The 24,332-nt window shown below is 42.3% G+C and overlaps 1 protein-coding gene across 3 annotated transcripts in view; it reads left to right on the top strand.

Moving 5' to 3' along the window:
• Positions 1-4,343, top strand: part of SPATA18 (spermatogenesis associated 18) — a 31,370-nt gene extending 27,027 nt beyond the window's left edge. For 2 of the 3 annotated variants that reach the window (XM_087827532.1, XM_087827526.1), the window contains one exon: positions 1,663-1,941. In XM_087827532.1, coding sequence (XP_087683658.1) covers positions 1,663-1,788 — 126 coding nt within the window. In that variant the 3' untranslated portion in view covers positions 1,789-1,941. Of the gene's footprint in view, positions 1-1,662; positions 1,942-2,055 lie in introns of those variants that run through there. The other variant, XM_087827527.1, reaches the window with a different exon arrangement.
• Positions 4,344-24,332: the final 19,989 nt, after the last annotated feature.

Genomic DNA, 24,332 nt, shown 5'->3' with positions numbered 1-24,332 from the left:
GCTAATACAGGGCTGGACTAAGACGTGGACACCAGACAGGCTAACAATGTCCTGTTCCTTCAAATAAAAACAAAAATTTGCTTCAGTCTTGTTTTAGAGAGAGTGGTGGAAAAGAAGAACCATATTTGGTAACACCCCACTTCTCTGAAATGATCTCTGGCCTTGCAGCCCTAGCCCCAAACATCTAACCCCCTGTCCCCCAGCAGAACAAAAACAAAACACCTGCAGTGATAGGACCCACCTTTCTGAGTTTAGTGAGCATCTGTTGTTACTCCACCCACTCCATTATGTTTGATCATGTCTTCATCAAACATTCCTTCTGAATCTGATCGATGCTAGATTGGGGGTGGGGGGTGGGCCACAAAAATAACTAAAAAGTGGTCTCTTCCCTGGATGGGTTTCACTATAGGAAAATCAATATGATTTAAACAAAGTTATTGAATGTGATATATGATTCGGTTCATAAAAGAGGCAGGAAGCACTGGAGTTATCAGAGGACATAAGATGCCTGCTGGGTTTGGTGATGAGGAAGGGGTGCCTGGGGGAGATGGTAGTGGATCTGGCAGAATTTCAGTGAGCTGGGAAGTTGTGGAGAAAAAGTCCCGATGAAGGAAATGGCCTGAGAGTGGAAAAGGTAGAGCTCTTTTGCTCTTGGAGATTTTAATATAACTTAATTGTCCTTATCCAGGAATAAGTATTTACATAGTTCATTTAGTAGACTGATAAATAAAAAGGAAATCTTGAGAGTTTTATGCTGCAAGAATCACAATTCTCATCCTAAGAGGAAAGGGCTTATCAATTGCGGGCACCATCCCTCTGTATAAGCCCCTCTATATGTTCCACCCACCTTCTCTCTTCTTTCCACTGTGTGCCAGGGAGAACAGTAATTTAAACTTTAGACAAAAAATATATTTTCAAAGGTGAAGCTGCTGCCAAAATTCTGTCTCTTTCTACCACCCTCTCCTTACAGCCAGACTGGTGGTGGTCCTGCAGATTAACATAAAAATATTTTTGGCCAGCCTGGTCTTTCGGCTCACTTGAGGTCTCGCGTGCAGAACAGCTGCCGTCTTCCTGAGCGTCTGTGAAGTGTCTGAAAGCTCAGAGCAAGAGCGATGCTTGCAGTCAGTTATTTCTGAGCCGTAGCAGGCTTGCAGGTTCAGGTGGTGGCTTTTGCTTAGTGAAAGCGTAGGTGAGATTTGAAAATGAATTTTTCTGGCTGCCTAGTGACTTTCCTTAATAGGGCAGTGTTTTGGGTGCAGGAGAATTCATATAAAGGATCTGCCAGACAGAATTTGACCATTTGAGCTTTAATTAGTAATAATAATTATCTGGAAAGCTTTGAATTCAATATGGCCACTGAGCATTCAATCTCAAAGTATTTAGCAACCATTAAACAGCAACAACAAAAAGCAACAGAAAACTATGCCACCGAGCCCAGCTTTTAATTAATAATATAACTTAAACTAAATTGAGTGCCCATTTACTTCTGGGAGTAAAAAAAGGAAATGCAGTGCTCCATCTTAGCGGGGAAAATCATTGTTCTAAAGTGTCTCTGAGCAACTATTTAGCTGATGTTTTAGGGAAAAAAAAAATCAAAAGGATTCATTCATTCATTGGGCTCCGTCTACTGTGTCATTCACATTCCACTTTTCTATTTCCTAGATATCTCGAAGCCGGAGCCCTTCTCCAATAAGATGTGGACTGCCAAGTAAGTACGATGGTTTAGATGGAACAATTTTCTGTCTTTTTAATGCTCTTTTTAACACTCAGCATTGTGCAGCAAAATGAATGTTTTGTTTCTTAGGGAACATTTTTTACCTCCACCTGACACCTTTCATTTCTGGGTGGGTGGCACCTGAACAGGTCCCCTAGGTCACATAGGAGGAGCCTCCAATTGAGAGATTTTATGGACATAAAATGAATGAATCCTTTTGATTTTTTTTTTTTTTTTTTTTATGGACATAAACCTAGATTAAGCACCCTGCTTCATCCAGGTCCTTCCAAAAGAAACCCTTGAGAAAGTGACCGTAATGAACTGTGTTCTTTTCTCCCTAGGGTATTAGAGCCACCAGACATGTTCCTTTGCCACAGCACATCTGCAGTAGCACGTCTGCAACGGCCAGCCTCCCGGGCGACCTGTCTGCCTGCTGCATCTGCCTCACACCTCACTTAAGATATTGTGAAAGGGCAATTCTGTGTATCGCTCCACACAGAGAGTTAAATGGTTTGGCTTAACGCATTTGTAACTTCAGATATATTGCATTTTATTTTATTTGATAGATACAAAGCCCATTACTTTGATAAAAGCGATTGCATAGGTGTTTAGGGTCACATTCATTCGAAGCAGAGTCCATTACCCAGGTCCAGGACCTTTTATGGCAACTATATGAACAAAAACGGAAAACCTTTACAGAGGAGAAATCTTAGTTTACAAATTGATCAGGAATATCATAATCGATGGTATTAGCTTTCACTGGGAAATAATATTGGGTGTTTTCATTTGCTTCTGAGGTTTGGAAGACAGCCCGAATCTCAGGCCAGGGAACCGTAGCAGTGATGGTGACTTCAGGCTAACTGTAGATGGTGACGAGTTGAGGGGCTGTATAGATCATTGGCTTGCTTCTGTTTTCCTACTTTGAGTGCCCAGTTTGGTTTAGCTGAGTCCTGTACATCGAAGCTGCTGAGCTGAGAGAATTTTCTTGCTTCATAAATGTGGAGCAGTGATTTGGACAGAAGCCAGCATAGAGATAAATGCTAATTACCTTGTGTTTATCTCCTGGGAATGTTTCATACAGTTTTAATATACGTTTTAAATATAAAAGCTACCCAGGACATACCCTTTACATACCTGTTCCACCTACTTGTTTACAAATTCAGACCTCCTATGAACTCCGTCTGACCAAAAGTACCTAAACTCAAGGCCTAAAACCAGGGACACCATTTATTGATTTTAAATTGAGCGTGTATCTTAATTTCTTCACTGTGAAGTACTATTGTAAGTTCAAGATAATAATGGAATGTGGCTTTCTCAAGCTAAGTAATAGTCTTTTTAGGTTGTTGGGTTTTTTTTATTTTATTACCTTAAAGCCGCCCTTAAATACAGCCTGACAAATAACTGCTTTCACCATGTACCTTTTAGAGAGAGCTCTGAATTGGCCACAGCTCAGTTTGCATCAGCTCAGTGCCAAACCCAGCACCCGAGGCTTTTTAGGTGGAAAACCCCAAATTTCTCTAAAACACCTGTCCCTAGAGATGAGGGAGAGATGCCTCAGTCCCTGCCCTTGGGTCTAATGGTCACCAACTCATGCTGAAGTGTGAGGTTAATTCCCCCACTCTGTGTATTTGTGTAGTTATCTCTTTGACACCACGCAGTGTGCTGTAAGGAGAACCTGGTGCCCTGGTAACTCCGGTTCCCATTGGGTCATTAGTTGGCTTTGTGGCCTTGAACAAGTTACTTCACCTCTCTGAGCCTATGCTCACTGTAGAGTGAGAGGCTAGATGAGATTAGTGGTTCCCAGAGTCCATGTCCCCTTTTTAAACAAATATATTATTCTGATTTGAGTTCAAAGTCAATGTGATCTATATTGCATATTTACTTTTAAACAATGAATATAGTGCCCTAACTGTAATGTAAAGCAGAAAAAGTGAAAGGCACTTTTTAATAGAATAAAATGTATTTGAATAAAAAAGCCTGGGTATAACTATTCTGAAAGATAGAATTAAGTCATCAGATGCTTTCAGCTCTATGTAGAATCACAAGCTCCCGGTGCAGGGCAGCGTGTGTTGTACCGGCAACATCACACAGTGTTGTCACTGGATATGATTTTCTGAATGATGGACAATTCTTGGTAAAGTTTTGAACAAAAATCTTACAGCTGTGCCTTGATTTACACAGTAAATGCATTCCTGGAATAGTTGGCGTATCGTAAAACCATGCAACAATTACTTTGCGCTGTATGTTAAGAGGTCATTTCTGAAATCTCACTAAGTAAAGAGGATGCTTACGTATCAGATTTTTTTTGGAGTCGGATGTGGAGGTGCATGCCCTGATTTGGAAATAGGTCGCCTGTATTCAGTTTATTTGCTCTGTGCCCTTTCTGGCCACTTGCCATTTCTCAAGTCTCTGATTTGACCTGTAACCACAACAGGGAATGGTGAGTTGTCTAGAATAATTTTTGAAAGAATCCACAAAACCAAAGGAGGCTGACCTATGCTCTTTTCACCTGAGTATGCACCTTAACCTTAGTGACTTTGAGAAATGAAAAGCTTACTTCGTAATCTGGGTAAATATTTGTTTCTGTATTATTGTTTAATATCAGATAATAAAATTGAGGAAAAGAGTGCTTCTGTGTCTGTACGTTCTTTGCCATAAAATGCTTTCCCCCCAGACTCCCGAGTTCAGCAGTGTCTTCCACTCCCTTTTCTGGGAGGCCTGGAGTGGGCCGGGATTCGTTCAGGAAATGCCAACTGTGCCCCTGCCTGGGTTAGCCCTGTGATTGCCCCGGTTCCACGCTGTAGCTTAAATGCTTTAGTTCATGTTACAATTCACTGTCCTCGTATTCAAGACACTCTCTCTGAGAAGTGCTTTACCATTTTCATGGAGCTTTCACTTAATTATTTCAGTTGCTCCCCCAAACAAATCCAGATGTCTTCGGTGTTACAGGTAACGAACCTGTTCATCCAGCACAACACGCGGTCTTCTTCCAAGGCCTTCTATTTTGGAATAATATTCCATCCTGTTTTCTTTTGTTGCTCCATGGCCTATGGTATCGGTTCTTTTGTTTATTGGTTCATTCCTTCATTCATATACTCACTGTGTGCCAAATACAGCACCTCCTCTGTGCCAGATACAGCACATGCTCTAGGGATGTGGTTGTGGACAGAGTTCCAGCTCTCATGGAGCTTAATGTCATGTCCAGTTGCATTTCTTGGTGATTTCCCGTCATAGCACATATGGAAGCGAGAAAAAAATGGAGTCATACAGCAAATTTAAAAGAGAAAACGCCACATATCAACTGAAGAGACTAAATACGTTAATTTGGAGGGTTTCAAATACCTGTAATATAGAGTATGCCAGGCAATGGTGGAAGTGTGGTGAACTACACAAGAGAATGTAATAGTCATGTGTCATCCACGGTGAGTTGCTCAGTCTTTTAACAAATACCTACTGAACCTATGATCCCGGGATCATTAATAATAAAATGAGTACGGGAGGAGAAACTCATAAGATCAATCCTCACACTTCTCATTACCCAGCTATGTGTGTCACCTGCTATATTTCTAAGTAACAGGACAATTTGCAGACCATTCTAATTCACTTTTAGTCGCCCTACAAATCCTTCACATGGTAGATCGCTACCAATAGCGTTCTATAAAGTTTTGAGGGCAAGATTTCTTAATAGTATGACTTTGAATAATGTCATATCTATAATTAAGGGTAACATGAAATGGAACTTTTAAGAAACTAGTATTACAAACTGCATTAGGTCATTGAAATGTGAGCTCAGAAACCATATGGGTGACATTTTGGTATATGCTATTTAAATACCAAAGCAGTGAAGTCTGTTGGCTTTAGTGAGTCGACAGGGGCCTTGAAAATGAAGCAAGAACTAATTTTTTAAATTTAAAGATGGGGCAATTTCACACTTTTAGAAAACTGCCCAGTGGGCGCCAGCATGAATATCATACTTTCCATAGTATCACTGGCAACTATATATCAAAACTAGGCAGTTAACTCTCCTTTCTACGGGGTGAGAAACAAGAGTATGATAAATGGGTATGTTATAGCTTTGTTTCAATATGGGTTAAGCCACAATTTTAGTGAAACAACCAAAATAATGTATTGAAATGTGACTTGAAATATGTTTAGAAAAGGTTTTTAGTCATTGGCAGTCATCAGAAGATCCTGAGTGCCATTGCAATTGCGATCAGAAGATCCTGAGATCCTTTTGCAGTTGTTTTCTGGTGTTGTGATGCCAGGGATGGGGCATTACAGTGTCATCTTCTGTCTTCTTAGTCCAGGTTTCAGAGCCATGACTTCAGACTAACAGGCTTCAGGGTTCGCCCAGCTCTGTGGGCCACAGGTTGAAGTGAAAACAGAAAAAGTTATTTTTTCATTTGCTCAGTTAAGAAGCACCTGCCAATGCCTGTTAACTGAGGTTCCAGGCACTGCGTTAGGCCCTGGGACACAGCAGTGAACAGGCTTTTAGTCGTGGAGAGAGTGCTCAGCTCAGGACTCGCGGGCAGTGTATGCCTGTGGGATGGGTCTGCGATCTCTCTGAAAGGTGGGCAGTGACTGGCCTCTTGTCACTGGGAGATGATTTAAGATTATCTCCCAAGTAGTAATGGCCTCTTGTGTGGGAGACAATCTTAAATCAATGATGTGGATAGTGGGTTGAATTAGTCTCCATGGCACTGTCTCCTGGAAGCCCAAACTTAGCACTGAGTGATAATTCCCCTTCAGGGAGGTTTCCCAGCCTAATGTAACATGATGGGAATCATCAGAGGAAATATGGTACAGCTTAAATAATGGGCTAGAAATGGCAAGGAGGCCATAAAGGACTTGGTACTTACCCTTGAAAAGGAGGCATTAATTACAGCAAGAGAAGACACATCGTCAAGGTTGGAAAATCTACTTTCCACAGAAGTAATTTCAGAAGCCCTCCCAGGAAGCCCTCCCCGCTCACACTTTCTTAGTAAACTCTTGACATTTCACTTTTCGAGCTATATTCAGACTCAAGATTTTGAAGGATGTTAGAATGCAAATGTAAGTGACTTGGTGCAGTAACCCCACAGTATGAATTAGGTTTTAGATTCTTTTCGGAAAGTCATAGGGATAAAGGGAGAGATGAGGAACTATTAGGGCCCTTAATTGGAGTTGATTGGAGTGATTGGAGTTGGAAGTGGTATGTCATGGAAAGGTGTTTTTCCCTTTGAATGAGATGATTGAGGGCATGAAAACCAGGTTTCACCTATTCTACTGTTGTGTAAGTGAAAGTTCTGTCTTCTCAAAAGACGGTTTCATTTTGGAAACAGTTGCTATGGACTAGCTATTTGTGCCCCCCACAAATTCATATGTTGAAATCTAATCCCAATGTGATGGTATTTGGAGGTGGGACTTTAGGGGGGTGACTAGGTCATGAGGGTAGAGCCCTCATGAATGACATTAGTGCCCTTATGAAAGAGACCCCAGAGAGATCCCTGATCCCTTCCACCATGTAAGGAGACAGCAGAAGACAGTCTTTTATGAAGGAGGAAGCCTGTCCTCACTAGGCACCAAATCTGCTGGCACTTGACCTTGGACTTCCCAACCTCCAGAACTGTGAGAAGTAAATGTTACCTAAGCCACCGAGTTTATGGCATTTTTGTTATAGTAGCTCAACAGACTAAGACAATGTTTATCTTTGATGCAAGACCCATTTGTATTCATGTATATCCTGTGGCTTAAATGACACTTGTTTGCTGCAAATCACTGGCCTTGACATGATGTGACTGACTTCTAACCTTTTTTGGTTTGATTTGAAATTGCTTAACTGAAAATAAAAAGGAAGAGAGTAGGGGGAGGAAAAATAAGGGAAAAACTTTTAGGTTTTTTTTTTTATTAGAAAAAAAATTTTTTTTTCTAATGGCATAGTTTAATACACATACTTTATATTGATAATATGACAGAAAGTTTAAGATGACCTTAAGTTTGCCAGAATATCCTCTATAGAATACTAATAACTAGTAGTTCACTTAACATTTACTATATGCCAGACGTTTTGGTAACTACATATTATTAAACCCATTTTACAGATAGAGAAGCTGAGGCTCAAGCTCATTATTAAGTAACCTATCCCTAGGCCACAAATCTAGTAAATATTGGAGCAAAAGTTCAACACCAGGTTTTCTAATGTCAAGCTTATACTCTTTTCACTGATTCTACAAGGTATTAATAAGATGTGGAGTGAAAAAAAGTATTCAGTGGTCATACAGGTTTGAAAAATGAGTTAAAAAGTGAGTTGAACTAATCTCTGTAAGACTCTGCAGAGCCTCAGTCCTCTACTGTTTGTGGGCAACTTTGAGGGTGGTGCCATGTGCGCACTCCCCAAATTATTCCACCACGGAGCCCCCCCCCCCCCCCCCGTGGCTCTTGCAGGTGCTGTTCTAGAAGGCCCGCTTCAGGAAATGCTTCCTGAGGACCTATTTAATTTTTGAGAATTGCAGATGCTACTGACCACTGGGAGTTAGGTTTTATCAATTTTCACAAGTGAAAGAAGAATCCCGACTCTTATCACCTGATAAGACTTTTCATCCAATAAATTAGTCAATAAAAGGCCAAAACAAGAAATCTCTTCTTTATCCCTGTTCCGTATACTTCTGCTTATCTTTTTTTGTGTGTCTCATTTTCTTCACCCTTCTGTCATTTGGATCATGAAATAAAATTCCCTTGAGCCCGATATTTGCCTGTGTTGTTTTTCCAGCAATCACGTGTTTCCTCAGCCCCTTGCCACGTTAGCCCCTTGCATCTTCGCCTCTATTTTCTCTTTCTAGTTCCCTTCTTCTTTCTCTTGTCCAGGGTTCCTATTTTCCTAGCCAATCTTCCTAACGCGCATCAACTTACTCTTCTTAAAAATAAGCACCTAAACAATGTAACTATGAATCAATGAAAGAGACCAATGGATTTTATGCAAACCGAGAACACACCGAATAGCATTCCATTCAAAGATGCATTTATATCTGAATCATATAATGCATTAATTTTATGAAAATTTCAAATAATTATTTTCTAAATTTTTGAATACTTGAGTTATTAAAAATTAATAATTCTTAAATTATAAACTTCCAGTAAGTCAGGGTTATGCTTTTATTTACATCTTGCGGCACTTCAGTATACATGTTGACTTGGGTTTCCCAAATTTGCTTGGTGATGAAACTCACTTGGCATGCTTCTCAGAGACAGATGATTGGCCTCTACTCCAAGCACATACATCAGGGTCCCCAGGGGCATCTGTTAATATCAGCAGACAAGTTCACAAAACACTCTTCTAGGTCTGGCTTTAATGACCCACAAGCAAAATATTGCATAAATAATTTGTCATGTTATATGTTATTTAAAAGCCTCTGAGAATATTATTTGCTACACTCTAGTAACAGGTAAATTACTAGATTTAATAAGTGTATTATTTATCTGCGTACATACATATAAAAACATGGCCAATAGTGGGCTATACAATTAGATTTTCAATAAAAGGATGGGACGAAAAAGAGTAGCATTTTATTTTTTCCCTAGAGGTTAACATTTCCCTCTCATGATTCATATTTGGACAGCTTCTTTGTTGAGCTGTCAGAATATGTATTTCTTACTAACTCATGAGTCATTCCTCCCACCCTGTAGACCTGCGTTCGCTGCATATAACTGAGAGTTAAGAGTCATGGCTAGAAACTGAATGAGTCCCCACCGGTCGTGTTTTGCCTGGTCGAGATTGTCTGCCAGATGGAGCTGGCCACCTGGGTGATTCAGGGCTAGGAATGTCTTTATGAATATTCATATGAGTCTCTAGAGAAAAATCTAAAATAAAGTGAAGCTGACATCCAAATATTAGACCTCACAGGTGGCCTACCTCAATTGGAATTTTCCCAAACATTGAATGGAGGAGAGAAATTTGGACTTTTCTGTTTACACTGCAAAGTACCGAATGTCCCAAAGAGAAGGTTAGAAATGAACCTGCTTCAATATCTATTCATGAAAACTGAAGCATTTCTTCTTTTATTTTTAAAGCCCAGTAGAATCTCTCATCACTACAGTGTTTAAGTTGAAAAGCACATTTTAAAAAGCTCCAGGAAAGAACTATTGATATAGAGGGCCAAATGTAACGTCAATTTTGAATGTGCCAGGATTTAAAACACATGGGCTGATAGTTATAATAGAGATGCTTGGGTAGAAATGATGATAGATTTTTTTATTGGAAACTAAAATTGTAAAATATCTTAGGATGACCTCTCCCTTTCTAACCAAGACCCACAACTGGAGGAAATTCTAGGGACATAAATCAATTCCAATTTTTGGTGCTATTGGGGTTTATTTAAGCCTGGAGTTTCCCTGGGAAATGTATGGATTCAGACACCAGATGGCAATGTTGCTTAAGAAATGAGAGAATACTGGTAGTAACAAGACAAACAGAAATAAATAGCAATTCCTCTGATAAAATCTAAACTTAACTTTAGTTTTATTGCTCTCCATAAATCTGGAGAATAATTTAAATTGATGGCATAAAATACAAACAGTATGGTAGAAAACATAAAGTGTTAAATAACTACATTATTATACCTAACAAAGAATTTATGCACTTGATCTCCAAGGCTCAGAAAGCAATCCCTCTGCTAGAACAAATGTGTGTGTGTGTGTCCGCGCGTGTGTGTTAATTTAAAATCCGTTTCTGCACCCTAACACCATCATCTTGGGTTTTTGTTTGTTTGTTTTTGTTTTGTTTTGTTTTTTGGCTGCAAAAAGCTTTATTGTTTCCATTTGGTCCAATGCATGGGAAAGGGCTCCAGGGTGGTTGAAAGAATGGCTGGCGGTTTTGGGGAGAGGCTCAGGCAAAAGCCAGATCCCAGGGGCACCGCAGAGGGGCCCTTCGAAGGCCTCTGGGCGCCAAGGGCTCCCAGTCGTGCTCGAGGGTGCGCCTTGCGAAGGGATGCCCGCCGGCCCAGCCCGGGCGCCGGCCTCGGAGGGGCCAGGTGCCACCCATCCCCCGGATGAGCTTCACGCCTGCCCGGGACGGGGCCCTTCGGGAGTCACCGCGATGAGGGCCTGTGCGGGCGGAACCCAGGGCCTGCAGGTCCAAAAGGGCCCGGGGCCGGTTCCTCTCCAAGGCCATGCGTCCCGAGTGTCACCCACTCATCCTGCGGAGGCGTCAGCACGTCCTGGAAGAGAACAGGGCCACCGCTGGGTTTGCATCTTCAAGAGACACCCAGCGCCCTCAAGCCCCTCCTCGGCCAACTGGGGGCAAGGGTGACGGCGCCCCCCTGAGCCCGTGGGCACAGTGGCAACAGGAGCCCCGAGAGAGGTGGGTGTGGGGCCGCGGGGGGGGGGGGGTGACGGGCGGTGGCCCCCACCTCGGTGGACAATTCCCAGGATGCGGGAGCTCGTGGTTCTCGGCAGCAAGGAGTTAAGGTCGGAAGCAGGGCTGGCTGGTCTCGGAGACGGGGGCGGAGGTGGTTCCGAGGGCAATGGCTGGAAAAGGGGGGGAGGGTGGTGGAGGCTGGGGAAGGGGTGTCCCCCCGGGTCTGTTCCATCCAAACGCTGTTAAAGCAAGACACAGACCCGGACCCCAAGGGCACTGCCAAACCATCGTCCTGTTAACCTGGAGTTCTTACTGAGACAATTCAGTTTGTTACTAAATGTTTGAACATAGCTCTTTGTTCTTAAGCATAGAAGAGAAGCTGGTGGTTTCTTTAATGATCCTCTAAGATTTCCAAGATTTTTCGGATTGTTAGTGCTTCATGTGGCCCAAACTCCCCAGGTCGCAGGCAGAGAGCTCAGTTTCAGAAACCCTTAGGGTTATATCAAGCAAATATTTCAGTTTTCCTCTAGAAGATGGAGTAATATTGCTAAGAAACTCTCTAAGAAATTGCAGGAATTCAGCAGAATAATATTGCTAGAGTGTTTGAAAAAGCCACAATTTGGTAGGAAAGGAAAAAAAGCTTATGGCTTTAATAAAAACTCTTTTCTTTCTTGTAAAAAAATCTCTACAGAAATGTTTCCTGTCGAAAATGTAGATTTCTATTTGGCTTCTCTAAGCCTGCTTTTTTTCTTTCTCTTTTATTTTTTAACAACATAGTTTTTCAGAGAACATCGATCTTAAAATCGATGTCTTTACTGAATTGATCAGTTAAATCTGCCTCCTGTCAGTGACCACATACCTCAGTTTAAGTTACAGTCTCTAAGCAAAATTTTACAAAGTTCTTTCTACTTCTCCCTCCCTCACCAAGCTTTCAACCCCAGCTGTTTAGGTTCTACACCATCAAGGTCAGACTTTTTGTTGAAGGGGCTCAATTTTCTGGCATCCTTTGAGATCCTGCGGTTCTAGGATCTTGCAGCCGGTGGCCGAATGCAAGGAAACTTCTTTGGTGTGGGCTTATTGTCAACACTAATGAAGCTGTTTATGGAGACCGTAGGCGCTCAGCTCGCCGAGAGCTGTAACAGTGCTTCGTGTCTCTACCTTATTTGTATTGAGTTTTAACAACTAGGCATCGTGCATAACATCAGGGGTACAGGAGTCATCCAGGGTCAGGTCTCTTGTAGCCAGGATAGTGTCCTGGAACTTTTGCCTCAGAGCCAATGCAGGAAACAGAAAGCAGCTTCAAATGTTAAAAATGTAAGGACAGAAGATGAAGATGAAAGGAGAGGTGGAAGGGGGCTGTTGTCAGGGAGGGCTCTGAGTTTTGCTACTGGCGACGTGTCTCCCCATCAAGGCAAGGAGAGGTGAAAATGATGTCCGCGCTCAGTCGTGCAGATTTTGCTTTTCGGAACGCCTCTCATTTGGATCACTGTGACTCAAAGTGTCCCTCTCCAAGGAGGCTGGGCCAGAGTGTAAATCAATGCGTGGCTTCTTTCATGAGAAAAACCCCCAAACAAACAAAAAACCCAAACTGCACCAAAAAGCATGCTTAGGGACACGGTTGATGTACATTCTGATGCAAAAGTACTATAAGTAGCTTTACAGAAAATTGGAATTTTGTTGGACTTCCTTAAGCTTTTAATTTAGACTGTAAAAAAAATTGAATTATGAAAGGATGTGGGGGCGGCGCACCATAATTTCTTCAAGGCTCAAGGTCTTTGAAAGCAAAATAACACCCCCAGGGACAAAACATGAAGGTAGTCTGTTTATCCAAGGCTTTAGAGAAAATGGTCAGCCTGCTCGTCCCCACAGCCTCTTGCGCTCGTCTCTCATCAGGATCCCCCTGGGTGACGGCCTGCTTGTTATTACCAGAAACCCAGACTGGAGAGAGGTTCCTGGTGTCTTGAGAATTCCCTTTGCTCCTGCTCCTTGTGGTCCACGTGCAGCAACGATCCTGGGCGACACCAGAAGCCCTCTGTTCAGTACCCCTCGAGGTCCCCCAGGCAGACGGTCCTAACTTCAGTGGTGACCCCAACTCCACGTGTGTCTCACGAGCGAATTCTAGCCGCAGAGGCAGCTTTGTGTATGGTGTCTCTGAGCCACCAGGGAGACACACCAAGACTGTGGAAGCAGGAAATAGTGTGGAGCTGTCTCCCTAAACAGAATACTTCTCCGGGTTTTATTGAGAAAAGAGAGTTGGGTTCTCTACTTGATCACTTCCCTTTGGCTAAGCTTTGAGAGCAGCGGACTGTTCTGTGCAAAACACAGGGCCAGGTAACGAGGGAGTTTGGGAAGTAGGGAGGTTGGGAGGTATGATTTGCACGAGGACATTGCTTTTCACTGAGCAGGGCACTGTGAGTGAAGGAGATCCCAGCGTACAAGTGACCAGGTCAAACCTGGTTATTCTGCTGGCTTCAGTGAAAACACATCTTCCTAATTCTTTTGAAAGAATTAATATTTTTGAAACGTAGCAAAACCTGTGCATAAAATAAAGGACTGAACAGCACATTGCTTTAACAGGAGAGGAAACAGACATCTTAAATACGGGAGCACCCTGCTTGCAATGCCGTCTTATTCTGAAATATTCTACTCCAGCCATTTTCAACTGGTGTGCCGCAAGAATTTTTAAAACATGCAATAGCTGACTACTTAGTCAGGGACACTGACCTCTTTTCCCTTAGACTGTCAAATAAAAATAAGACAACAGCTAACACAATAATAGCTGTCTTGTGGGAATGCCCTGTCTTTTTTTTTTTAAATCCTCACTGAAGGATATTTTTTCCATTGCTTTTCAGAAAGAGTGGAAGGGGGGAGAGAGAGAAAGAAACATCAGTGTGAGAAAGACACATCTAGTGGTTGCCTCCCACTCGGGCCTCAGTGGAGCCTGCAACCGAGGTATATGCCTTGGACGGAATCAAGCCCGGAACCGTTCAGTTCATGGGCTGACGCTCTAACCACTGAGAAAACTGGCCAGGGCTGAATACCCTGTTATGAACCATAAATATATAGGTCACATAACAGAGTTGCATCTTACTGTTCCTGTCCCCATAATAAGCTTGCGTTGGATTAGTTAATTCTTGTTACCAGAAATCCTTATATACAAGTATAGGCACTTGATCTGATTTTTTTTTTTTTTAAAGAAGTCACTTTGGAGCAAAAAGGGGAGGTAATTACAATTATTATTATTATTTAAATCAATCAAAATTATTTTTTGTCAGATCAGCCAAAAATGCATATTTTAGTGTGCTGCAGAATTTTAGTAATTAGTTTATGTATGCCATGAGAAAAAAAAGGTTGAAAATCGCTGTTCTACACTGTTTTATTAAAAGAGCAAAACATTTATGAGGTCGGGAAACTACCTCTAAAGCTCTTTTCCTATAGCATAAAGAACTCCTGAACACTGAACACAAAACCCATGCGCAGAGTCCTTGTGCAATGAGACCTCTGTGCAGAGACTCTCCCCTGCTGTGTCTGCCCAAGCAAGCTGTGTGACTTCTGGCCTGGCCTGGCCTGGCCCTGCCTGGGGCCCTGACGACAGGAAGGGGGCCTCCCTTCCCTCTGTGTATGGTGAGTTCTTGCAGCCCGTGGAAGTGTTTCCTAGAAGTGTTTTATCTCGTCCTAATGGAATTCAAAAGCTAAAGGCATTATCTTTTCCTCTCTGCAGATGCAAAAGCTTAGTAAAACACGAATGGTCTCAGCTTCACCCCTGCTTTTCGGTGAAAATATATGACAGCCAAGAGTCTCCACACACATTGTGTTAGGGGGACTTTGGAGAACATTGGCCTCAATGATGTGTTATTTTAATACTTAGTTCACTAAATCCCTTGCCTGGCTTTACTTACTTTTAATAATTAAAATCTCAATTAACTCGAATACGTAAACACGGAATGCACAAGCTCGTGTTTCATTCGGAGCCCAACTTCAATGGACGGCAGACAGTTTACGGGCTCTTACTTTCTTTAGCGCGAGCCTGCAGGGGCTTATTACCCAGCCTCCGCCTCTCTGACTGCCATATGCTCTCCTCACTGCAACTTTAATCAAGACCAGACTTAGCTTGATGTGAAATGAGATCCAAAGGCCCTGAGAAGTCATCCTCATGAAACCTGAGCAGCTGGAGCCCACAGACGGAGAGAATCTGATTTAGAAACATTATTTCAATGCTAGATTTCCAGGCCTTCTTAAAGGGAACACAGCTCACATCTTTGAACCCTAGAAAAGTTACCTGAGATCTTGGGGCTTCCTGCGAACCTGAACTATATAGCTAGTTTAAGAAGTGAGAAGTCAATGTTTGGATCATCATATGGTTGGGTCTATGTACAGTTTTCCAGTAAATTAGGAAGGAAGAACAATGAACATAAGTCCTGTTATGTGAGTTTTTTCAAGACTTGATTTTAATTAAATCAGATCAATAGAGCTCTAGCGAGGACTTGTGGGAGTGGGGAAAGCTGTAAATAACTTGTCCTTGGCATAAAATGAAATGGAAATGGGGTCTGGAGCTTTAACAGGGTTTCGTGGATGCTTGGGGAGAACAGAACAGAGACCCAGGGCAGCTGGGTTGTTTCTCCCAGGCCTTGATGTGCTGGGCCTTCTCTGTCCAAAGACTTACTCTTTGGTTGGAGTGAGAAACCTCAGCTTGTCTAGAGGGCAGTGTCCATTTTCCTGGAAAAGATGGGTGTCCAGTCTTTGGTGGCGAATCTGGAGCCCTTCACATTCATCTGCTCAGGGGAAAGCACTAACTGGAGAAACTGGATCCTTCCCTGCAGTCCTGCCACTTCCTAGTTTATGACCCACATCCTTTATCTTTTGATATTTGTGCAGTGGAGGTAGTCATGTCTCCAGACCCACCTCAAGCGAGACTCGCATGGGACAGTTTGAATTTCCAAATCATGCGTAATATTATTTTTACTCTTTCTGCAATATTAATTGGGGTAGAACAAAATTTTCTTGAGATAATTTAGAAGTGCAATATTAATCAAAGAATTGATGTGGTGTAGTTAGATTTAAAGTTGCATTCTATATCTACTTTCCCAACTTTCTCAGTGGAAACCTGGGCAAAGTGTCCTTCTGAAAACGACATCTCCCAGTGTTCCTCGCTGTTAGGCGTAACCACATGTCTGTGATCTAGCCAATGAGGTGTAAGCAGAGGTGATGGGTAGGATTTCTGAAAACATTCATTAAGAAGAGGAAACCAGCCCTTCATCTTCCTTCCTTTTTCCTCCTGTCGTAGCTGGGTTTCCAGCAGCCTTCAGATAAGAATAGGACCTTAAAGGTAGCAGGCACAGGCTGAGAATGGAGCAGTAGGATGACGGGAGAGGCGTGGGCCCTGATGACTGCATAGAATCACAGTATCATTCCTGGAGGGCCCATCTTCAGGCTTCTTTTACATGAGAGAATAAACTCTACTGCAATCACTATATTATTTTTATCACGTCTCACTTCATTCATAGCTGAATATAATTCCTAATAGGTATACTGGCTTACTTAAGTTTGGACTGAAAAATGGTATATGAAATTCATCAATATTGATATCATACTGATTAAAATGTATAGCGAAATAGTTCTTAGTGTCAAGAGCTTGAGGTCAAACTTTCCACCAGGTCAAAATGGCAAAATGTCCTGTACTCTGAAGATATACTTTTAAAAGTAAAAATCTTAGTGCAAGTCAAGGGTTTAGTTATTCATACCTCATCTAGGAACCTCAAACAGATTCCATTTTCTCTTAAACAACTACTTATGCAAACCTTGAATTACAAGCTTCTCTAATTGCAGAGGCTGCTGGGAAAATACACGCATCATGGCCCGCACATTCGCTCTGTCTGGACACCCTGTCCCCCCACTGAGGTCGAATACCTGTGGTTTGCATTTGCCTGGGGCAGGGAGAATGGAACCAGATGGGAGACTTCAATGGGAACTTCTTGATTAAACACAGTGGTTGTGTAACTTGGGTACCATCTGGGGTTTCCTGGATCCTTATGATCTAGATAAGAGTGGCCTAGGCCCCGAAATAAAGACATCAAGTCAAGTTTAATGTCTACCCAAGATTCTGAAATTCATTGTCAGCTCTGGCTCTGATCTCCCCTGTCCTCTGTAGTCTTGGTTTTTACTTTGTATCTTAGTGCTGTTTCTATTTTCTCTGCTCCATATTGCTCCAAAATCAGGGTCTTCTTGATCTTTCCCCCCAAACAGTTGTAAATACACAGCTGTGGACTGTAGCAGAACTTTTGCTAAAGATCTTTGGATTAGTGTGGGTGAGCTTTACACCACCACACTGAACAGCAGTCAGTGTACGATTATATATTAAATAGTTGTATTCTTTTTAAAACTTTATTGAGGTATAATTGATATATAAAAATTGCACTCATTTTAATATATACATCTGGATGAATTGGGACATATGCCTACACTCATGATATCATTACCACGACCAAAGTACTAAACATATTCACCATCTTTAAAACTTTCCTTATGTTTTTTTGTGGGTTTTTATTACTTTATTTTATTTTGGTAAGAACACTTAACATGAGATGTATCTCAAAGTGCACAATACTGCATTGTAAACTATAGGTACTCTGTTGTACAGCAGATCTCTAGAACTTATTGATCTTGCATAACAGAAACTTTATACCCATCAAAAAATGTCTCCATTTCCCCCCTTGCATCCCTTTACAACTATCATTCAATTCCCTGCTTCTATGAGTCTATTTTTAGGTACCTCATGCAAGTGGTATCACAAGGTATTTGTTCTTCTGTGACTGGAGCATAATGTGCTCCAGGTTCATCCCTCTTGCTGTAAATGTGGGATTTCCTCCCTACCCCACACATGCACAGCCTCCCCCATTATCAATATCACTCACCAGAATGGTACTTTTTTTTTTTTAACCAAGGATGAAACTACAATGGCACATCGTAGACACCTAAAGTCCATAGTTTACCTTAGGGTTCACTCTTGCTGTATATAATATTATACAGAGTGTTTTCACTGTCCTAAAATCCTCTATGCTCTGCCTTTTCCCCTCTCCATCCACTCCCTTGATACCCACTGATATTTGTAGTATCTCCATAGTTTTGCCTTTTCCAGAAAGTCGTATAGTTGGAATCATATGGTAGGTAGGTAGCCTTTTCAGATTTACTTCTTTCACTTAGTAATATGCATTCAAAGTCCCTCTATGTCGTTTCATAGCTTGATAGCTCATTGCTTTTTAGTGCTGATTAATATTCCATTGTCCGGATGTACCACAATTTATTTATCCATTCGCCCCTGAATGACATCTTGGTTGCATCTAAATTTTGGCAATTATGAATAAAGCAGCTGTAAACATCCATGTGCAGGCTTTTGTGTAAATATAACTTTTCAGCTTTTGGGGAGGAAATACCAAGGAGCATAATCACTGGGTTGTGTGGTAGGAGTATCTTTAGTTTTATAAGAAACTGCTGGACCATGTTCCACAGTGTTACCATTTTGCATCCCCACTGGCAATGAATGAGAGTTCCTGTTGCTCCATATCTTCCCCAGCACTTGGTGTTCTGGATTTGGGCCATTTTAATAGGTGTGTAGCAGTATCTTGTTTTCATTTACACTTTCCTAATGACATATGTGGAGCATCTTTTCATATGCTTATTTGATATCTGTGTATCTTTTCAATTTTTAAAATTTATCTCTATTTTAGTGAGGTGTTCGTTAAGGTCTTTGCCCTATTTTAAAAACTGAGGTTGTTTGTTATGGTTGAGTATTAAGAGTTCTTTGTATATTTTGGATAAAAGTGCTTTATCAGATGAGTTCTTTTGCAAATATTTCCTCCCAGTCTGTGGCTTGTTTTTTCATTCTTTCGATATTGTCTTTTGCAGAGCAGGAGTTTTTAATTTTAATGGAGTCCAGCTTATCAATCATTTTGTTTACAGTTCTCCATGTTCCAGGTCAGGACTTCCCACGTGTTCAGCACTGTCCTGAGGCAGCAGGATGTGTTAGTCACATTTTATCCTAAGACCCAGATGAGCTGTTTTATATTTACTGCTGAACCTTACATTCACCTTGTAAGACTCCCAGCCAGGACCAGGGGCATCTCTGGAGGAGAGTACAGTGAAAACTCAGATTCTAGTGGGGCCAGAGAGATCATTAAAATAAGTAAACAGGCCCAGGCCCAGTACAATGGGGAGTGGTGAAGACTCTAGAGAAGGAAACTGCCACACTCTAATGGGGCAGCTGCTATTTGGCTTTAACCAATTATTGGTGTTACAGACGGAGTGTTTGTGTCACCCCCAAATTTGTATATTGATGCTCTAACCTCCAACGTGATGATAGTTGGAGTTGGGGCCTTCGAGAGGTAATTAGGTGTAGATGAGGTCATGAGGATGAAGGCCCCATGATGTGATTAGACACCAAATGTCCTTATAAGAAGAGGAAAAGAGGCTAGAGAGCCCTGTCTTGGTCACACGAGGACACTGTGAGAAGGTGGTCCGCTGTCTGTAAGCCAGGAAGAGCTCTTGCTAAGAACTGAGTCTCTTGCACCTTGACTTCAGATTTCCAGCCCCCAGACCCATGAGAAATAAATGGTATTGGTTATAGTCTAAGGTGTTTTGTTATAGTAGCCCAAGCTGACAAACATGATTGCCATGTGAGAACGCAGGCCTGCAAATGCCAAACTATAATTTTTTAAGAAAAACTGAGCTTTTCTGGTAATTAAAGTGGTAGGTGAGCCAAATGAAACAAAGCAGGAGGCTGGATGTGGACTCTGGGTTACTACTTTGCAAATGTTTCTGTGGCAGGTGAGAGTTCTGGCTCTAAAGTCCGACAGGTCTGAGTTTCTGAAACTCCAGCACATAGTATCTGGGTGTCCATGGGCCGGTAACTTACATTCTCTGAGTTCAGTTTTCTCATCTATAAATTGAGCATAATAATAGCACTCTATGTGGTTAAACAGGATAATTTGGGAAAAGTAGCACAGTGCTAGACAAATAAAAAATGTTAAAACGAGCCAATCTGAAAAGGATTCCAACTATATGACATTCTGGAAAAGACAAAACTATGGAAACAATAAAAAGGTCTGTAGTTGCCAGGGGTTCGGAGGGAGGGGAGGAGGGATGACTAAGTGGACCACAGGGGACTTTTTGGGCAATGAAACTATTCTGCCTGATATTGTAATAGTGGATACATGTCATCACATATTTGTCAAAACCCATAGAATGTACAACATCGTGAACCTTAATGTAACTATGGGCTTTAGTTAATGTATTAATATTAGCTTATTAATTGTAACAAATGTACCCCACTGATGCAAGATGTTATTAATAGGGGAAACTGAGGGTAGGATGAAAGAATATATGGAAAAGAATGTTAAAATGAATGATGCTTATTGATGATGAAGGTGATTATGCTTGTATAAGTTATGGCTACATTCCAAGCCACCCCAACCTTAGAGACAATAAGGTAAATACAATAAGCAAAGACAATAACTACATATTGTTGCTCACAAGTCAATGGGTAGCTGGGTGGTTCTGATATTTGGGCCAGGGTTGGCTGATCTCAATTGGGCTTGCTCATGCATCTACAGCCAGCTGCAGATCAACAAGCTCATCTTGGCTAGACTTTGTCACATGGGGCTCTTGGACCATGTCCCACAGGTGCCACAGGTACCAGCTGGAATCACAGCTGGTGCAACTGGGCTGACTGACAGTGGGCCATGTGTGCTCTCCTTCTCCAGCAGGCTAGCCCGTGCTTGCTCATGTGGTGGAGGCAAGAGTCAAAGAGGAGGGAAGTGTGCAGGACCTTCAACACCCACACTTCTTCCACATTCTGGTGGCCAAAGTGAGTTACCAGGCCAGCCCAGATCTAAGGACTGGGGAAACAGTTGCATTTCTTGATGTAGGACCTACAACATTATATTGCAGAGCATAGATAGAGGGAGGGGAATAATTGCAGCCTTTTGTTTTCCAGACAATCTACCAAGCTGATGATAACGGAGGTGTTCTTATCCATCCCTGTTAGGTCTCCCCTTGTCTGTGCCCATAGGCCTTTTTTATTAGATTTGCTTGACCATATCGCTAACACATTTTTAAAAAATCTAGTTGGAGGTTTGGATTGGAAAGTTTAACTTGACGAGAGACTTGTATTTTAATCCAGAGACACCATCAGAATAAAAAGTCACTTAAATTGGCACCCAACTCTGCACCGGACAAACACTGACCTTAAAATAGTGGAAACCTTGTGAAAGGGCCTATAACCCTGTCATGTGCCCAGTGAGCCTGTGTCAACAACCCTAACTTTGTATTATCAAGAGCAATGATTTTTGTTGCTCAGTTACGTTGGAAAAAGAACACTGACTCCATTTACCACAATTTACACAGCCCAAGACACCCAAACATGACGCATACCCTTTGCTGGTGGGAGTGAGTGTAAGCGTTGCCCTGAGAATGAATGTGGCACACACGCTGCTTAGCTTGGCTGCAGAAATTCAGTGACATTTGAGGGGGAAATGTTCTTACAGCTCATGCTCTGAGGGCCCTGGTTTTCACCATCTGCCCTTGGGCTGCTGTTTACGTCTGTGGACAACCAGTATGCAATTTACTGGAAAAGTATTTTGAAAAACCCCAAACACCCACATTATGGAGAAATAGGGTTGAAAATTTCCCACTTTTCTAGTTGAATTTAGTCTTAGCCCTAAGAAAATATTTAGTCATCTTCATTGACTCAGTACTTTAAATGTTCCCAGGGCAGAACCCTCAACACCATTAGCAGCTGAAGGCAAGTGTTGAGCGGGCACAGCCCCTGTGTGCAGTGACCTCATGTGCTGCTTGTCCTCTCTTGGCCCCAGACTGTGGGAGACCCTCCGAGCGAGGTGAAGCTCTTTCTGTCTCCTAGGGCAGCGATTTTCAACCAGTGTACTGCAAGAACTTCTAAAACATGCAATACCTGCCTATTTTTTAAAAAATGACAATAGCCATCTGGTGCGAATGCCCTGTCTTGAACCATAAATATGTAGGTCATACAATAGAGCTGCATCTTATTGGTCACATCACATAATAAGGTTGTGCCTGACTGGTTAATTCTTGGTACCAGAAATCCTCATATATAAGTACAGGCACCTGATTTTAAAAAGTCAGGCTGGAGCAAAAAGGGTAGGTAATTACTATGGTTGTTTTTGGGGGCGGGGGACGACACACTGAGTCCCTAGCAGTCATTTAGGTTCCTGTCTCATGGAGATCTGAGCATCGACTTTCCTTCAGCAAACGTGCTTGCAGAGAGCGTGAGGCCTCCTTTCAGGCAAGAGACTCTGCTATGAATGACGATAACACGCCTTGGTTAAAACACACACAAAACACATTCACCATTGAAACTGATTCTCTCAAGGGTGCATGTTTTTATCAGGAACCTGGAACCTCAGCACTATTTACATCATCTTAGCCAGAGAAAACAAACTCACCTTAGCCCCTTACTAATTATTGTGTATCTACCACCTAGTGCAGAGTCTGCCAGAGCAAGGATTCAGTGACTATTTACTGAATGACTGAATTAGATCAGTGTTTTCCCAAAGAAGTTACATGAGATGATTTGGCGTAGACGCAAAATTTTTCATTTAATAATTTTGTACTTAAGGTGTATCAGTCAAAAGACATACTTTTTCATCATTTAATGGATATTATTGTGTAGGGCATGGCCAACATTAAAACATGAGCTGATATAAAGAATAACATTAAGTAAATGAAAGAGCAGTTGGTATGCAGATATAATGAAAATTGTAAAAATGGCATATGAATGACCAGAGGGAGTCTAGGGAAACTCCTGAGTCTGGGCTCTGAAGGGGACAGAGCAGGGAGAGCGCAGGAAGGTGTCGGCTGCTCCCTGCAGGAAAAAGGGCCAAGTCAGAGGGGCTGGGGGCTTTGTGCAGCAGCTTCTGAGTGTCTTCTTCTGAAGGGATCATGTCTCCTTTTCTCTAATGCTGGATGGGATCCACCACTCGAAACAGATGATCAGGAAGCAATACTTTCTCAAGTTCCCTCCGTGGGCTAATCAACCATAATGCTTAGCCAGAGTCCTGGTGACAGCCACATAAGGGAGCCTGGAGACGCCACCCAGCCTCTGAAGCGGGGCTGGCGCTGGGCCCCTGCAGTTAGGTGCTTCCTGGCTTCAGGTCAGGGTGGGGGGACTGAGCTGGGGCAGGATGTCACAAAATACGAGTTGGATCAGATCAGCTACTTTCAAACTTTTTCTTAGCACCTTTTCCTTAAATGAAATTTTACTTGGAAATGCTAGGCAGACAGAAAAAACTAGGATCAAAGTGGATCCTGCTGATGAGGGAAATGGGCAACGGCGGTGGCAGAGGGATGGCGTCGGGGGAGATGGAGCTGTTCCCCCTTGGCCTCACCTCACCCCTGCCATGGCCCCTAAGACCCTGGGTGAGGTGGTTTCTAAGGGTTCCTGTCGATTGAAAATTCTAATATTTAACCTGTTTGGTGTTGCGAGAATCAGTAACACTCAGAGTGTACAAGGATAACCTGGATCAGTGTTTTTCTCATATTTTTCATGGAAACATCCAATAGCAGGAGAGAATTAACGTGTGGCCCTACCATGTCAGGCCTGCTCAGTCTGGAAAGGTAGCCGAAAGTATGCTTTTACAAGCAAGAAACTTTGAGAGCTCTGGCTTTATCTTAAAAGCCCCATAACAATTCCTACTTGTTCTGCTGGTCAGCGGATGAAATATTCTATCATATAAATTTGGAGAACTGGGTTGAATGATAGAGAACCAACACTGCACATTAGTCGTGCATCCAGTCTTTTTTTTCTCTCCTCTCTATTTTTAACTTTATTTTTATTGTTGACACTATTACAGATGTCCCTATTCCCCCCTCCCCCCTTTCCCACCTCCACCCAGCCCCCACCCCGACTTCCCTCTGGCCATCCCCACACTATTGTCCGTGTCCATGTGTCACGCATATATGTCCTTTAGCTAATCCCTTCACCTTCTTTCATCCAGTCTCCCCACCCTGACAGCTGTCAGTCTGTTCCATTTTTTCTACTCTCTTGATGCCGGATTTGGGTAATCCAGATTCATATGTATAAGAATATAAAAATGCCGAATATATGTTTTCCTCTCAGATCTTTGAGCGAATTGATGCTTCAGGGAGGTAGGACTTCCTGTGGTCACGGTACCTTAGATTCTTGGGGAGCGTGCTTCTGCCTTATTGGGTGTCGGATGCACAGTTGCTGAGGGTCATGCATCTAGATGGGGGTGTTTT

This window comes from Miniopterus natalensis, chromosome 1, assembly GCF_054644295.1.
Source record: "Miniopterus natalensis isolate mMinNat1 chromosome 1, mMinNat1.hap1, whole genome shotgun sequence".
In the NCBI taxonomy this organism is placed as follows: domain Eukaryota; kingdom Metazoa; phylum Chordata; class Mammalia; order Chiroptera; family Miniopteridae; genus Miniopterus; species Miniopterus natalensis.
The sequence above is the reverse complement of the archived record's forward strand: the minus strand, read 5'-3'. Positions and strand labels throughout refer to the sequence as shown.